The sequence below is a fragment of the Genypterus blacodes genome, unplaced genomic scaffold, assembly GCF_046128005.1.
Source record: "Genypterus blacodes isolate CSIRO-AG114 ecotype Tasmania unplaced genomic scaffold, CSIRO-AGI_Gbla_v1 ptg000030l_1, whole genome shotgun sequence".
In the NCBI taxonomy this organism is placed as follows: domain Eukaryota; kingdom Metazoa; phylum Chordata; class Actinopteri; order Ophidiiformes; family Ophidiidae; genus Genypterus; species Genypterus blacodes.
In genome coordinates, this window is record NW_027466843.1 from 4,927,298 (window position 1) to 4,945,366 (window position 18,069).

The 18,069-nt window shown below is 38.9% G+C and overlaps 1 protein-coding gene across 1 annotated transcript; it reads left to right on the forward strand.

Moving 5' to 3' along the window:
* Positions 1-879: 879 nt before the first annotated feature.
* Positions 880-16,937, forward strand: wdr17 (WD repeat domain 17). Its single transcript, XM_076145301.1, has 31 exons — positions 880-1,002; positions 1,972-2,155; positions 2,335-2,565; positions 2,674-2,784; positions 2,875-3,015; positions 3,359-3,481; positions 3,563-3,750; positions 4,162-4,330; positions 4,490-4,581; positions 4,881-4,963; positions 5,068-5,154; positions 5,425-5,589; positions 5,989-6,104; positions 6,439-6,525; positions 7,068-7,217; positions 7,379-7,509; positions 7,802-7,927; positions 8,118-8,273; positions 8,545-8,609; positions 9,091-9,223; positions 9,395-9,483; positions 10,071-10,170; positions 10,731-10,870; positions 11,237-11,348; positions 11,494-11,635; positions 12,004-12,106; positions 12,232-12,333; positions 12,731-12,829; positions 14,736-14,803; positions 14,959-15,056; positions 15,942-16,937. Exons 1-31 carry the CDS (start codon positions 880-882, stop codon positions 16,059-16,061), a joined length of 3,834 nt encoding a protein of 1,277 aa, XP_076001416.1. The 3' UTR covers positions 16,062-16,937.
* The last annotated feature ends 1,132 nt before the right edge of the window (positions 16,938-18,069 follow it).

Sequence of the window (18,069 nt, forward strand, 5' to 3'; positions counted from 1 at the left end):
GGATTTCTCACGGACCATATCTGCGACACTCCAGCGCCTTAATCACAGTTGCCCCTCGGATTAGTTCGTACCACTGAAACCTGTTGATGCTATTTAATCCTCATACAAAGGGGAGCTGGCTCGTGCCTGCAGCAAAAATTGTGAAAACAACAGCTATGTATTTGTTTTTGAGGCAGATATTAATAGCCTATTGATTAATCGTTTTTCGGGGACATGACCGGTGTTGTTGTTATATTCCTCTTTTATCGATAATAAGGGGAGGACCATCTGCAGTTTGCAGGTGTAAAAGACGTCTTGGTATCTGGGTTACTAACTAAAATCATGCTCAATGTTTGATCATTTTCAAAACAGACACTGGGCTTTTCATTGACTGTGTTTCAACATGTGAGTCTATATTTACAAACTGCTACACCTTAAATTAAATGTTTGATTTATACCCCCGCAACCGCTGCCTTTCCCCTCACACGAGGTCACTGTGGAAAGAAAATATGACATGACTTAATAAAAAAGAAGCTTCTGAACCTGTCTCTCTCTGACTGCCTATCCACTGTTTCAGTCTGTTCTTAATTGATCCCATGAGAACATATTTAGTTGTAATGTGAGGAAACAAACATGTTAAGGCTGCTGACACTGAGCTCATCATACAGTATGTCTAGACTGTTTAGATTCCATAACAGTATTAACAGCAGCACAAATAGAGAGTTTTTAATAATATTATTTAATCCTGCTTATACTTATTGGCTTTAGCTGAACCCATGTTACAACACCACGAATAAGGTGTAGTTATTGTGCTCTTGGCTTGTGTTTTTATGAATTACTGCAATCAAATGTAAAAATATCAGCTACTTTTTTTCTTTGTGTGTGTATGTCCAGGTGAGGATGGCCAAGGTGAAGCAGGTGGGCTTGCTGGCAGCAGGCTGTCAGCCCTGGAATAAAGATGTGTGTGCTGCTAGTGGAGACCGCTTTGCCTACTGTGCTACTTTAGCAATATACATTTACCAGGTAAACTATTTATGTTTTTTGTATAAACATGAGTATGATTCTACAGTTTACAGTTAGTTTCAATGTTAGAGAGAATTGTATGTGATTGCTGTGAAGGGCATGCAAAATGACTAGAATAAAGTACCTTAAATCTTAAATCTTAGAGCATAAAGAATAGTTAAAGGTTCTCCATTTTAAGAGGTGTACAAATATTCTACCTTGATATTTTGTCCACTATATTTTTCTCTGAAGAAATAAAACTGATATGCAATGTCACTCACTACAAATTAATACTTGGTGTAAGTGTGAGGAATGAAGACTAGACGAAGAACAGAGGCATTACTGTTTCTCACCCTAGGACAACATTTTTGCACTCTGGTGTTATCAGCACAATATAACAATGGACACAAATACACTGTGGATGTGACACTATTGACTGATCATATAACCTTCTGGGGAGGAATTGAGGTAGAAAAAATCTGCTAATGACAATTATCTCAACCATTTTGTACCTTTTTGGCAAACCTATCGGTGAACATTTTGATGCACTATACATCCTTGTGTCGTTCACCAATCTATATCCATACAGAGTAAGAGATACTTAAGATATTTTAATAATCGTCATTTAGGGAGTAGGGATAGTCCTGATTATTTTGCAATGAAAATGTTACATCCTTAACCAATAATTCAATACATGCAGGTCGGAATATCTTAACATCCATACACCAATTGCACAAAGGAACTACATATGTTGTGTTTGTGATTACTGTACATGCTTGCTAATATGCTAACATTTGTTATCCAAGAATTTTATTGCACCAACCAGTTCATGCCAGGTCATCATCCAGCACTGTGGAGGATAAGAATATAGTGTTTTGCTGTCACTTCGATAGTATACAAAAATCAGAGGGTTTTATATTATCTACCAACTAAGCTAACTTTATTTTTAAAATCCTCTCTTGTTTCCTTGTCACACACGCTCTCTCCTAGTTGGACCAGCAGTACAATGAATTTAACTTAAGGTCCATCATGTCAGAACATAAGAAGACCATAACAGCCATCAGCTGGTGTCCTGACAACCCTGATCTGTTTGCATCAGCCTCTGCTGATAATCTGCTCATCATTTGGAATGTGGCTGAACAAAAGGCTATTGCAAGACTGGACAATACTAAAGGTGAATGGATGATTCAGTATATACTTGATAAACGAATCATAGGGAGAGAGATAAGAGAGAGTTTGTTTGGTCTGTGAAGGTTCAAATGAAGTTTGATGCATGGTTTGTAATGGATTTGATTTAAAGACTTTATTTAAAGAAGGGATTGTAAAAAGTGTCTCTTATCATTTTCTCTTTAGGTATCCCTGCTTCAGTCAGTTGGTGCTGGAACTCCACTGATGGAGTAGCCTTTGTCTCCCAGCGGGGTCCCTTGTATATCTGGGTCTTTGGAGGCCCTGAACCGGGTGTCACCATGCACAAAGAAGCCCACTCCTTCCTCTCTGATATATGTCTTTTCAGATGGCACCCCACCAAGAAGGGCAAGCTAGTGTTTGGTCACACTGATGGGAGTTTGTCCATATTTCAGCCAGGTATGGGTTGGTACATCAAAGAGTATAGCACTACTTGTTAAGTTATTACAATCATCATTTCGGGTTGTGTGAAATATCCATATATTCACAAACTTCTCTGTCTTTTAGGGTGTAAGAACCAAAAACATGTGTTGCGTCCAGAGTCTTTAGAGGGTACTGATGAAGAGGACCCAGTCAGTGCTTTGGAGTGGGATCCCTTGTCAAATGATTATTTACTAGGTAGGAACCAATATTGAAATTTACTGTCATGTGGGCAGACACTCACAAACATACTGTATTAACTCAAAATCAATTATTGTGTCTCATCAGTTTCGAACCTGCACAATGGTGTCAGGCTTGTGGACAGCGAGGCCTTGGCTTGTATTACATCCTTCTGCTTCCCCTCAGCTGCTGCTTCAGTTCAGTGTTTAGCCTGGGTGCCGTCTGCACCAGGCATGTTTATCACTGGAGGTAAGGCGTGTAAAGTGTTAAAGGGTTCCCTTCTGGCTGGATGTGTTGACTTGATGTTCCAATCGGGAGTGTTCAATTAAATTCAATTGAACTGTATTTATATTTATAAATGCTATTAATACTAATAGCAGGACAGGGTCTTCATCTCTACAGGACAGGCTTCCACAACACCCTGTGAGACGAGAGAGCGCAGAACATTCCGGGGAATTATAATCTTTGTCTAGTTTCTCCTTGTTATGGCAATGATATGGAAGTCTCCCACCACCATGCTGGAAAATGTTAACTGCAAAACAGTCCCTATGAACTGATTTTTAATTGTTATCTAATATATGGTCTCTCTTAGACTCGCAGGTTGGAGTATTGAGGGTATGGAATGTGTCGCGCTCCACTCCTTTGGACAGCTTTAAATTGAAAAAGACTGGATTCCATGCATTGCATGTCCTCAGCTCCCCACTTGCCAAGAAAGGTACCAAGAAAAACATTTGATACAGTACAAAATCAAGATCATGATCATTACTTCCTTTGACTTTCTCATCTGTATCGATAGCTACCAGTTCCTGTTCACCCAGCAAGAGTCAGCATACCAGTTCCACCAGTGAGGCCGTACCCCCTCCGACCTTGTCCCAGAACTGCTCATTCTCTCTGCCTCCGGGCCACGCTGTCTGCTGCTTCATGGATGGAGGTGTTGGACTATATGACATGGGTGCCAAGAAGTGGGATTTCCTCAGAGACTTGGTATATTTATGTTATAGGCAGTTCATATGTTTCCATTGTCAATTGTTTTGGCTGCTTTTCTATGTTTCTCAGTGTATATCAGCATTAGTTTGGATTTTTCTCGCAAACTTTTGTTCCTGCACAGTAATTCCATCCATTTGTTCCCTGCCCTGGCTTACGGTCTATCATGAGAAAAATGTACCAGATTTCAGTATTGTTATTTTTGCCTTGCAATGTTAAGGGAAAAGGTGAGTTTTAAAAGAAAAACTAAATAGATTTTAATTTGGATAACTAGATTATTTTGAATGCCATTTACAAATGATTTTATTGATTTGTTTTCCTTTGTGGTTTTACAACATTAGAGCCGATAAACAGAGGTGCATTTTCTGTATAATAGAAAATTGTGTGTAAATGTATTTGTATTGTTTTCAGGGTCATGTAGAGACCATCTTTGACTGTAAATTTAAGCCAGATGATCCCAACCTTTTGGCCACAGCGAGTTTTGACGGGACCATCAAAATCTGGGACACAAACACACTAACAGCTGTTAACACCTCCCCCGGCAACGAGGGAGTGGTCTATTCCCTATCCTGGGCTCCTGGTAGGACCCCTAAGCGTGCACACACACACACACACACACACACACACACACACACACACCCACACACACACACACAGAGCTAACGTGAAAATGTATGACCCTTTGTGTGTGTGTGTGTCTGTGTGTGTGTGTGTGTGTGTGTGTGTGTCTGTTTTGAAGGAGATCTGAACTGCATTGCAGGGGCGACATCTCGTAATGGAGCCTTCATCTGGGATGTTAGGAAAGGAAAGATCATCACTCGCTTCAATGAGGTGGTTTTATGATGTGTGCTGCATTACCATTTACAAGCCCCTAGTGTCCTGTGTTTCTGACCAAGAGCCTATAACAACATTTTCTGGTTTCTGGTAATCCTTATACAGCTTACATACAACAGAGAAAAGAAAGATACTTAAGTAGAGCATTAATATCTTGGTGGAATTAATATAATCTGTTGGGTGGCATGCACATCAGCTGCAGTCATTTGAGCGCAGTGATTAAAACTCAAAATATGGTACTATATCTGTAGTTATGACCCTATTTCATCTCTCTCTCTCTCTCTCTCTTTCTGTAGCATGGCAAGAATGGTATCTTCTGCATATCATGGAGTCATAAGGACTCTAAGAGGATTGCTACCTGTAGTGGAGATGGATTCTGGTCAGTAATCACATTTCTCTTCACAGTGACCAGTTGTTTTATCAATAGACAGTCATTCAATTTTTTTCTAAATAAGGTCTGTATGCTTTATATTGTGTCTTTAGTATTATCCGGACCATTGATGGTAAAATCCTTCACAAGTACAAACACCCTGCAGCTGTTTTTGGTTGTGACTGGAGCCAGAACAATAAGTAAGATCTCAATCTATCAAGCTATCTTTCTCTCATCTCCTTAGTGTACGAGGTTATATATAGTACATGTAACTGTGTAGGTATGTTAGTAATAATATTGGCAAGTCTTTGATTTTTAAGCCCTTAAGTGTCTTAAAAAACTAAAATGTTATCATCACTGTCTGAGGAAATATCACACTAATATACATTAGAACAGCAAAAAACAATTTTTTTACATCCATTTACATGTAATATATGTACATGCAAATGCCTGTGATTCTGTCTCTCCAGGGACATGATAGCTACCGGCTGTGAGGATAAAAATGTCCGGGTGTATTATCTTGCCACCAGCTCTGACCAGCCGCTGAAAGTTTTCACTGGTCACTTAGCTAAAGTATTCCATGTTCGCTGGTCTCCTCTCAGAGAGGGAATACTGTGTTCTGGATCAGATGATGGGTGAGTATGAATGAATAAATGCAGTGATTCAATATCTGTTTAAGTTTTTCGTCAGTGAGATGGGTTCATTGCTGCAGGCAGTCTTAATCAATGTTATACATAAAGGGTTTGTAAACACCATGACACCATGATAAGAATATGTATTGTAAAGGGACCCCTGAGGGTTTGACTGAGGGTTTGAATTATAATTATACCAATTTTGCCCCTTCTTCTCTCCATTTTCATATGGATGGAGATGCACAGATCATTTATATAGATCATATAAATTTTAAAGACATATCTCACATGTGAGCACAATCAGAATTGGGCCACTTGCTGCCTGTTGGTGTAAATGAAGATTTATTTTTTTTGCTGTGATATTAGCAAATATAAAACCCCTTTGTTTTTCTTTATGCCCAGCACTGTTCGAATATGGGACTACACCCAGGATGCATGTATTAATGTGCTGAGTGGTCATACAGCACCAGTCAGAGGACTGATGTGGAACACAGAGGTTCCTTACCTCCTAATTTCAGGTAATTTGTTTTTACAAAATTTAATTGATGATACGAAATGAATGGAATATCAACGGTCTAAAATACTTGGGTAGACTAGATACTGTATTGAACAAAACATTAAAATTGCACTTCTCTTGTAGGTTTTCATTTTGAAAAACAAGAAATCATAGCAAAACGAGGAATTAAGAAAATGCTTTCAACATGTGAACCATTATAAGCATATTACAATTATTACAGCATATATGATGTTTATGATGTACAGTACACTGGAACATATAAGTAATTAAATGGACTATATTGCCAACATGTGTCTTAATGTGTATCACTTGTGGGATTCTGTGATATTATTCAGGTTCTTGGGATTATACGATCAGAGTTTGGGATACACGAGATGGAACATGTCTAGATACAGTCTATGACCATGGAGCTGATGTCTATGGTGAGAGAGTATGATTGACCTGACCTTGTTTTATAACCTGTGGCCTTCCTGCCAGATGGACACAGTTTCCTTGGAGAGTTGTATGTATTGTATATATTGTTGTATGTATTATTTTATGTATTATTAGTGCAAATAGTGGATTTGTAACAGAGTTACATTGTCTGGAATGTTTAAAAGCAATTTTTTGGACTCATAGCAGTGGTCAGCATTGGCATTCCAAGTTTGTACTCGTCATCACTCCATCAGTACTAATCCTAAATATTAAGAGTCTTAACCAGCTGTTTGGGGCCCCACAGCTACTATGGGGCTCTTCCCCAAGGATCCCAAAGTGATTGGTTTGAAATAATCAAGTTTCTTAGTCTTTGTTTCTGAATGTACAGGGTTCAAATTTCATTCTGTTGCTAAGAATTCTGAATGTATTAGGATACTATATTGTATTCTACAATAGTCATGTTTTGTCTGTACTTTCTTTGCACCTGTAACACCTTTTCCCCTGAGTGGGATTAGTCAAGTTTATCTTATTTGTTTCTCTATGTTTATAGGTTTGACGTGTCATCAGAGCCGTCCGTTCACCATGGCCAGCTGCAGCAGAGACAGCACAGTTCGGCTTTGGTCTCTGACGCCCCTCATTTCTACCCTGCTGCTCAACATTCTCACCGACCAACCGTGGGACAAGATCATAGGAAACACTGGTAAAGATCTATTCTATTCTACTCTATTCTATTCTATTCTGTTGTCTAATCACAGTATATAACAAATATTCAGACCTCTTATCCCCTCAAGAGGTCTTTGTCTACAATATACTCTGGAGAAGAGTGTTGTATTTAAGCAGAGTGGTTGCGTGTTTCTGCAGACACAGCTATGGTTCCTGGCTCGCCCCTCCTGCTCTGTGGTAAAGTCTCCAGAGACATCAAACAGGAGCTGGATAAACTCAGCTTAGACATCAGGGACAAGAAGCTTCGCTGGTTCGCAGAATGTTTTTCGGTAACAAAAATCTAATGCTTATTTATCATGACATATTTGACATACAGTGCATATGACACGACGGCTGGGAATCAATGGGTAACTAAAATGCTGTCGCCATAAAATGGAGAACAGGCATATCAGAGGTATTGCATGTAGATATTTTCCTTATGAAATAATTAGTCGCCATAATTATCAGTAAAATGTAGTAAAGAGTGAAGTAAAAAATAATTGTAAAATAGATAAATGCATTATAACTAAAATCCTTTCAGATATCAAGCAAACAAATCAATGTTTATATTTCCTCTTACAGCCACCAGGCGGCAGTAGTAACCTGTGGGACTTGGTGTCAGTCATCAACGGCCAGGACGACTCACTTCTGCCGCCTAGCTACAGTAAAGGAGTCATGCACATGAAACACCTACTGAAATTTAAAACAGTAAGTCTTCTTTTCAACAAGAATTGATACTTTTATAAAAAAAAATGTTAGCGCCAAGACTGACATGATATGGAATGAGGAATTGTCCAATTGCAACTAATTGAATAACGTGCATTTCTGTTAGAAAGACAGATAAAATGTAAATAGGACAGACATAGCCATAGTCATTTTCTATTCTGTCATGTTTCAGTCTGAGGCTCAGGAGCTGACGATAGTGAAAATGTCCAAGTTTGGAGGAGGCATCGGAGCTCCCAGCAAAGAGGAAAGACTGAAGGAAGCTGCAGACATCCATCTGAGACTGGGACAGATCCAAAGATACTGTGAATTAATGGTGGAGCTGGGACAGGTAGTGTGTGTGCATGTGTGTGCTGAACAATTTCCAGAAAACAAAACTTTTCTGTGCGATATTTTAGCAGTGATCCAAACTATATTTATTTTGTTTAAATGAACTACTATTGACTGCAGAAACACAGACAAGCAAGCTGCAGAATCTCCACAGGAGTACATAAGAATCATTCAGTGATGAACATATAATTATGTTTTTAACATGTAAATTGAAACAAAAAAATTTATAACACACTTTGATAATAACAGAAGATTTGATATCTGTCTTTCAGTGGGACAAGGCACTATCTGTGGCACCAGGAGTCTCCATGACGTACTGGAAAAAACTTATGCAGAGGTAAGCAGTCATTCACTTCTATGCTTGTCGTTTTTCTTTTTTTTTTAGCTTTTCTAATAATAACAATAGTGCTCATTGTCTTTAATGTAAAACACACCATGATTGAACACATTTTTTTACCCTTACAAATGGAACTAGGATACTCAATTAGCATGACTGTCTCAGTGTCTGTTTCTTTGGACTATCTGGAATAAATCTTTTCTGTGCACCACTTCCTGTTACTTTACCTTTCTGTTCGTTTTTTTTCTTTGTAGTACTGTTTTGCGGGATACATGTTTTTTCATGTAAGTGCAATAGTTCAAAGAGAGCAAATGTCCAGGAATACCATATCACAACATGTGAAACACCTCCTGACACATCAGAAAACAAAACGTTTAGATAGAGTTTCACAAATTAGACAGATAATTGAACTTAATAGCTTTGGAGATAACAAATAGGCCAATTGATAAGAGTCTGACCTGTTAAATTCTAAAATGCACAGGAGAGCAGACCAGCTGATGGCTGAGGATAATGATGATGCTATCCCATACTGCATTGCCACAGGAGACATAAAAAAACTTGTGACCTTCTTCACCGACAGAGGACAACTGTTGGAGGCTTTGTTAATAGCACAGGTATGAGGGAAGAGGAGAACTGGAGTGAAAAGATACCAAGTCAAAGCAGCATTGTACGTTATGGATAAATGGTTATGAATGGATACATGTGGCAGAGGGATGACATTTAAGCAGAGAAGAGCTTATTGAAATTCATTAAAATTCATTTAAAGATGATAAACTTATCCCCAGGGAGCATGTGAAGGGAACATCCGTGCACCACAGAGCTCTCCGGTCAACCACACGACTAATGATCTGGATAACAGACAACAATATCAGAGGTACAGTACACACACACACACACACACACACACACAACACACACACACACGCAATCCCAAATGTTTTGGAAAAATGCGTGGAAATATTTACAAACATTTGTAATATTGCTTCTACTCAAGCTAGAAACTGAGTCGGGAAAACAAATGGTCTTCTTTTTTCCAGCTCAACAGTCTGCTGTAATATCATTTTAGGAAACCTGCCAGAGATGGTTGCTAGGAGACCACGTGTCCCTTTTCTCATGCAATTATTGATTTTAAGATGGCTGGCAACTCTTCACTCAAACGTTGCTATCTGACACAGGAAGTGCTGTGTGTATGTTGATTTGTCACGTTTGTGATTCTTAAAGCTGCAGACCACACTTGCACATGATGGAAAAGCTTTTTAATAAAGCTTTTAATTGGCAAATAAGTGTTGAATGCTGTTGACGTGCCTCTCTTGCACGTTCAGAAAGACTTAAAAACCGACCAAGAACACAGAGATCAGTTATACAATAGAGGAGATCAGCATGGAAAACCATACCACACCAAAGTAAAGCATTACATAAGATAGCAAAATTGAAATAACACTTTGCTCCTTCTCTGCCCAGTCTCCTTCACAGAGTTTGTAAAGAACTGGCTGAGTGGTACTTCCAGAACAGCTGCTCAGTCCTGGCAGCATGCTGTCACCTAGCTGTGGACAACATCAAGGTACACACATGACAACACATCACACAGATTTGAAGCACATTTAAAAAATTTTATGACATTCTGTCTTCACTTCTTCTGAGCACTTCTACAGCAACTGAGAATAATAAGTGAGGGTTAAAGCAGCTTTGAAAAGTAAGGAAGATTATATATAAGAGGATTTATATTTGTGATGGCAAATCAAGGCTTATTAATTCACATTTGAATTTGCACTTGTACATAAGATGATGTAGTAAGGACTTATCAAGCAACTGCTAAAATACAAAGATGGTATCCATTTGTTGGCTTCTATTTTCAATTGGAACTCTAGGCACGATTTTTGTTTGACATACTCCTTCTTCCTCCCCTAACATTTAACAGACTTCGCTCTGAATTAAGGGAGGAAACTAAGATTTGTGTAGTGGTTGGCCTGATGGTGGTGCTAGAACATTTGAAACCTAAGTCATACGATTACAATGATCCGATATAGGCCACACCCAATTGTACCTCAACCAAATTTTGAATTATTATTTATTATTAACACTTATGAACCGAAATGCGTATGTCTGTCTGTGTGACTTTAGTTAGCCATGTCAAGTTTGATCCGTGGTAATGAGCTGGAGTTGGCTGCCTGTGTGGGTATTGTCCTTGGAGAGCCAGCCAATCCATGCACAGCTAACTGTCTTGAACTCCTGGCGAGAAAGTACATGACCACACCTACCTGGTGAGTCCCCATCTGTGCAAGTGTATATTCTGTAAATATTGTGATAACTCAGCGAAAAATAAGTAACCTAATGGGAATTGTGTTTTTTTTCGATTTACTAGCACTAGTCTACAGTGAGTTACTAGGGAAATGTTTTCATGCTGTACTGTAACTGTTGCACAGTAATTTCCCTTGGGATAATAAACTTTCATTTTATCTTATCTTGTCTTATCTTAAATGGTTGGACCTCTTCCTCATCCTCATGTAGAACTGTACATACAGTACATCTATACTGTCTCACAGAGGAGAGGTCATCCCACAAAGCCTGTTAGTGCAGTTTGCCTTTGTAGTATATTTATGTGTTATTATGATTGTGTTTACTTTCAGGGAACTTTCAGCTGACCTACTGTGCATGATTCCTGACAACCAGAATTTACTGGCCAAGCTGTGTGCATATTACCCAGGAAGTGCAGATGAAATCAACCAGATGCATGAACGGGTAAGTGAGCGCTCATTAAGTGAAATATGAACTGTATTTTTTGATAGAAATGGTGTGTTTGTTCTGCATGTTTATGCTTGATAATGCTGATGATATTTGTGATGTGAGTTAATTGACAATGAATTTGTTTTGTTTGTCATTCAAGTGCGGTCTCCCTCTATTAGATGAGTGTAAGACCCTGGCAGAGGAAGCCATGTGTGAAGGAGATTTGTTTTCTGCAGTTAAATTCCACCTGCTGAGCTCTGAACCGGAGAATGCCCTGCACATTGGAATAGATCATGTTAAAGGTAGTGGCAGCTCAGCTTCAGTGCAAGCAGTTCTGTGTTTCTGTCTTGTAACACAGAGTTCAGAAATTCTAATTGCACGATTATACTTTCATGGACGATTTAGACAATGAGGTTTCTCTTGCAAACCTTTTGTAGATTTGTGTATGTGTATGTTGTGTTTGTGGACAAAGTAGCATTCATTTAACTTATAATATTTATAACATGAAAGCTGGAATGTCAAGGAAATTCTGATCTGTGTTTAGATGAAACACGTCTCATGAGTAGACAGCAACACTTCACTGCTTACATGCTCAGAACAATAATCTGATATGTGCCCCTTTTGATCTGTCTCTATCAAAAATACAAACTCTAACTTGCCTCCTTATCAGAGCAGCTGACTGGATCTGATTGGGCGGTGGATAGTGTCCATCCAATCCTGGACCTGCTGACTTACATCCGAACTGATCGCCTCATCCTGGCCAAGTTGACCGAGTAAAAACTTTCATCACACTATTCTCAGTTCTCTCAAAAATATTACCTTTTGTTATTCATTCTGAATCTGTGTGTGTGTGTGTGTGTGTGTGTGTGTGTGTGTGTGTGTGTGTGTGTGTGTGTAGAGCCCGCAGTGAACTGCTGATCCTGTGTGGCTATGTTGGTGCTCTGCTGGCGATTAGAAGACAGTATTCCAGCATTGTACCTGCACTTTATGAATACACCAGGTATACAAACAGCATCACAAAACACACAAAATGTATGTGCTTAATCCTTTCTCAGTGTGGCTCAGACAAAGACTTCAGATTACCAATCAGGAAAACACGACTTAGTGTTGCTGTGACGTAAAGCTGAGACAGAGTTGTGAAACCAGTCTGAAGTGCTGTGCCTTACTGTTTTCATTTTCAGTAATGCTTAAGTTCTCTTCAGTTTTTCTGTAATAATTCATCACCTATGCTACATGCTATAATCACACTTTTTGATCATTCCTTAGTGTTAAATTTGTATTTCTCTCTACTGTTGGCATACAGAACAGTGTTACTAAGCCAGATGTTTTTTAAGGATATTTTTTATGTAATTACTTTTACATATAAGTGTGCCTATATTGTTCTGTTGATTTCACAGTCAGTTGTTGAAAAGGAGGGAAGTGTGTGTTCCTCTGAAGATTGAGCAGCTGTCTGTGGAGCTGGATGCCTGGAGGGCCTGTACACAAAGTAACAACAAGTAGGTCACGAGCATTCACGCATGTGCACACTCACACATGCACACGCCCGCGTGGACACAACACACACACACACACACACACACACACACACACACACACACACACACACACACACACACACACACAGGTATTGTGAGAGGTATCCTCACTTTCATTTGTTACATAAATAGTTGGAAAACAGTGAGATGATGAAAATGAAGACCTGGCTGGCCTTCTTCATTATCAATCGGTTGGAAACAAGGGACAAGATTTGCCCAAAAGTCTCTACCCATCCTTCCTCGCTCTCCAGCTTCTGCTGGTCGATACCAAGATGTTCTCAAGCTAGATTGGTTATATAATCCCTCCAGCGTATCCTCATAAGGAGATGTCTCAGAGGCATCCTGATTAGATGCCTGGACCACCTCAGCTTGCTCCTTTCAATGCAAAGGATCATGGAAACTACTCCACTCTGAGCTGCCTCATGATGTCCAATCTCTTGTCTACTGAGAAAACTCATTTCAGATGCTTCCGTGATCTCACTCAATCTCAATCGGAATGGTTATTGATGGCCCCATCCTCCCTCACTTGTGAACAAACCCCCAAAATACTTGAACTCCACTTGTGGTTTCACTCCCCACCCTGAGAGGACTATCCATCATTTTATGGCAGTGCACATTGGAGCTTGCAGCTTGATGAAGCCAACAGAACTACAGTGATTTCAAAAAGTCCTTGGTTCCATCTGGAGATTTGATCCAATAATGATTTTGGTTACGAGGGACAGCATGTCTAATGAAGTAGTGGAGAGCGAGAGGAACATCTTTTTTGTACTGCAATTAAGGCAACATGTGAGGCCTATACATGGACAGAGTTAATACAATTCAACAGTTCACTGAAAATATACATGACTAATTGCTTAATTGTGTTATAAGAGGAAGTACACCACATGATGAAAAGCATACATAGAATGGTTACGTTGATGATCAGATGATGGGGCATTTACATGCTTGAGTAAATCTAAATAAGATCTCATAATCTGGGTCTCTTATTCAACGTACACCAACATCATTTATCATAGCATATTTCACCTCTTGTATCTTTTGTTTTGCCTCTATTAGGGTGCATGGGCGTTTATATGAATGATCCAGAAACTAGCTGCATCTTATCCTGCATTTATCTGATTTACAGTCTAAAATGTCCAGGGTTTTGCAAGGACATTCTGGAATCAGAAAGAAGAACAACTAGTACATGGCTACCGTCATCATGTTCTTTTCTGAGTGGAAACATGTCCTATTCACATCAAATATGAAATATCTACAAGGATAAGTTGGAATGTTCTGAGCCAGACAGATCTTACTCATTCAGAACTCCAATACAGTCTCTTTCCAACTTCCCTCATTGACTTTATCTCACTTTCATTGAAGTTTGATCCTCTGATTTGACATGTTTTGACTCTGGCTGATGCGTTCAGGTCTCCTCCATGGTTTTGAACCCCTATGAGATCTTAATTGAGCCAGCTTCAGAAATACCAAGGATTCCATGGGCGGTATTGTGCCTGGAGTGCTTTTAATCAGGAGACCGAAACATTGGTACACAAATTCGAAGGTCACGTGATGAACCCTCTCTTGAGAGACACTTCGTGCACTGGCTACACGTCAATCAGCTCAGTTAGTCGTTAGAGTTGCAGTTAGAGCGCTGATTCTTTTTGGTGATATGCATTTTTATGGATATTGTCTGACAAGTGCACAATTCCTGCATGTTTATCCATCAGGACCTGTTGTTTGTCCATCTTACGTTACCTTAGGTAACTATGCCACTTGTAACTTGTAATGACTGAGCTCAAGTGAATACAGTAAATATATAAAAACACACACAACAATGTTACACAAATATTACATAAACTTGTCTATTTCTGTCTGGTTTCCACAGTCCTCCATCAGAAAGTCAAAAAGAAGAGTTCAGCTGCCTGGAGAGAAGAATCCAACCAGCAGACTCTGGTAAAAATAAAATATTCATAAATAAATACTATAATATGATAAAGTATATTCTGATTTAAAGAATCCCCTGGAGACAATGTTTCATTCTGCAGTGCAACAAACAGAATTATATATAATATGATGTATAATTCTAGATCATATTTCTTTACTTCTAGCGGCATTGATCTTGTGTGGTGCTGATTATGTAACCGGATCCAATCTGCCCAGCCACTCAGATGTTCAACTTTCCTGTTTCACTGGACACAGAATACAGGTGTGTGTTAGTATATTTACTATGCAGCTGTAATTCAATCTATGATATGTTTTTCACAAAAACATTTATCACCCCTTCACCAAGGTTGCTATGATGTTTTCTGGTTTGTCTATGATTTAGTAGGTAAGTAGCTAAGGAACCAGTGACTAGTTAGAGGAACATCACCATGTGGTCATACATTAAAGATGTTTTGTGCTCTGGTTTCCGAACTGTGAAGTGTAGAATATAAATTCTTCAAGGAGATAAATTATTCATCCATGAGCGTAGGCCATGATAATTTAAAATGTGTTCGCAAAATCATTTGCAAAAACACTTGTGCAGCCTAACGGTGCTGTGCACTGATTGTGCAGTCGGAACCTGATCTGACCTGGCAGACTTTAATAGCACTTGGTATATAGTTGGTGACAGCATACATTTAACTGTCGATCCCTCATGTCTCTGTTTACCTTTAATTTATGCACAATTCACCCATTTACAACACTATAATATTCCAAAACTGGGAAGGTTTTCTGCCAGCTGCCATCAGCCAGTTAGCATGATTATCTGTATGCATGTATATGTACAGTATATGCATGTTGATGCATATCCACAGTCTAAAAATGTTCTGTTAATAACATTTCTACTTTAGAAGATTGAAGGCCAGCTCAAGTCAAGTCAAGTCTAGTTGTACAGCCAAGAAAGAGCTTTACAGGCCCACTTATCATTATCACACAGCATCGCCCAGCACAAAACTCTCTTGGAAGGCAAGGAAAGATTCTCTAAAAACGGAGGGAACCTTGGGAGATGCAATTAAGAGAGAAATTCCATCTTGCATGACCTTTGGTGGAAAAAGAATTAGTATTCTGTGAGTTTTCCCGTGACATTTTTATATTCTTTCATGAACAGGGCCCAGTGTTTCTGCTGGAGGACGGGAAATCAGCAATCTCACTTAATGATGCTCTGATGTGGGCTAAAGTCAACCCCTTCTCTCCCCTGGGTACAGGATTCCGGATCAACCCCTTCTAAGACACACATGCACAAACACACACACACGCACACACACGCAGACACAAGCAAGACACAGACACAAGTGCTGTCCATAGTTTGGATTGATTAGAGAGACAGGAGAGCAGTAAGAAGACAGATGACCACATTACCAAAGTTGAATTTAAAAAAAGAAGTGTTTCAGCTGATGTGCTAATTGTATTTTATATTTTATTTATGAGGCAAATGTGGCAACATCAACAATTAATGCATTTTCATTAGTGATTGTAAAGTTTCAAACCACTGTGATGTTGATAGATTGTAATGGTCAGTGTAATTGTTCTGTGATGAGAACATGCCCTCAAATTACACATGCCATCATTTGTGACGGGAGCTTCTTGGTGACTGAACAGAGCTTTGTGTCCTGACAGTCTGACATTTTGCCTTTCATAAACTTGCCATTCAGTTCCACGGAGCACATTGAAGTAAGCCAGCTAGCTAACATGAAAACATCATTTACTGTGAAACACAAACATTTCATCTGCTGGGATTCTTTCTGTACTTTAGAAACCATTTCCTTAAAGTACAGGCATGTATATACAGGGTACAACAACAGTTACGTTCTTCTATCATCAAAGATACTGGAATAAAATAACCCCTGCATCAATTTCAGACTCTGCTTTGTAATTGTGTTGTGTATGTTTACGTTTGTTTATAATGTCAGCCTATTATGTGCTAACCGGAAATAGATTTTCTTGCCCACTTAATTCCAGATTAATTACAATTTCAAAGCGACTACTACTTGAAAATGCTGATTCAAAGTTATCTAGCTGTTACAGCAGTACACCAGTGTCTTCATTATCTTCTAATTGAAACTTTTAGATAATGTTATAAATTTTATAAATGTGTGGCTAGTCAGATTTGTTTTGAGGAGTTTTTTCTTTTATTAATAAGTAAATCCAGTTGTTGCTTTGTTGATTAACTCAGCGTTGACAGGATACAGATCACATCTGCTAGTGAGGACAGCTGACTGGCAGCTTCCAGAAACCCAGGGAGGAGAGAAAACACTTTCAGTCATTACATTCTAAAGAAAAGAATGAAAAACAAACTGAACACAATGAGCATGTTTTCATTGACGCCCTAGTACAGCCACTTACAGTATAGAAGGAAGAGATTAAAAATACAGAAGTATGACAACAAAAAGCTTTTAGTGCTTTGGTCCAGCATCCTACTCGGCCCACGTGGTGAATTTGATAAGACTAAGTGAGAGCTTAGAGAGTTTCCATAAAGTGTCTGTTATTCTTCTGTTAAACTCTGTTACTGGGAGGAATTGTTGGAAGTGTAATGTTTGTACAAAGTCCAGGCAGCATGTACTGTTTACCAGTGCAATGACCCAAACAGGAAGAGGAGGACGGGGTGTGTGTGTGCGTGTGTGCGTATGTGTGCGTGTGTGTAAGAGTGTGTGTTTCTGTGCTTGTGAAAAGCAGTTTGACTTTCTAGCGATGACATGATTAGGACTACTACTATTAATTTAGTTGAATCATTAAAACAAAAGTAAATGTAGTAAAATGGAAAAAACTTAGACATTTGTTTTGAGGAAGACAAGTCAATTATATATAATGCTGCAAAATCAATGAATATCAATGAAAATCTCAAACTGAAACAGAAAAACAAGCAGAACAGAGCAGCTTCGGTATAACGTCTTTACAATACTAATTTAAATGTCTATAAAACGTGTTAATAAGTTCAGTAGTAACTAAAAAAGAGCACCACACTCATGCGTTAGGATTTGTTTGTTTTTTAATGACTGCATAATTCCAGTTGGGGAAACTGTCAGAGTAGAAGCACGAGTCAGCATCGTCACTAAACACTGAGGTGGAGGAGCCCACTCACACGTCAGACGTTAAGTAATTAAACCTTAGATGACATGACAACAAAATAGAGTGTTGTTTTAATAAATATTTCTTAAAGAATTAAATATGTATTAAAGAAAGCATCTGTATTTGGCTGCTTCATTACAAAGAAGGAATGAAAAGGGAGTAAACTCATC

Excerpts from the sequence above, each read along its gene's own strand:
- wdr17 (XM_076145301.1), top strand. The coding sequence starts at position 880 with ATGGCCAAGGTGAAGCAGGTGGGCTTGCTGGCAGCAGGCTGTCAGCCC. Across the intron at positions 3,482-3,562 it reads CTCCCCACTTGCCAAGAAAG|CTACCAGTTCCTGTTCACCC; the intron begins GTACCAAGAAAA and ends CTGTATCGATAG. Across the intron at positions 15,057-15,941 it reads TCACTGGACACAGAATACAG|GGCCCAGTGTTTCTGCTGGA; the intron begins GTGTGTGTTAGT and ends TTTCATGAACAG.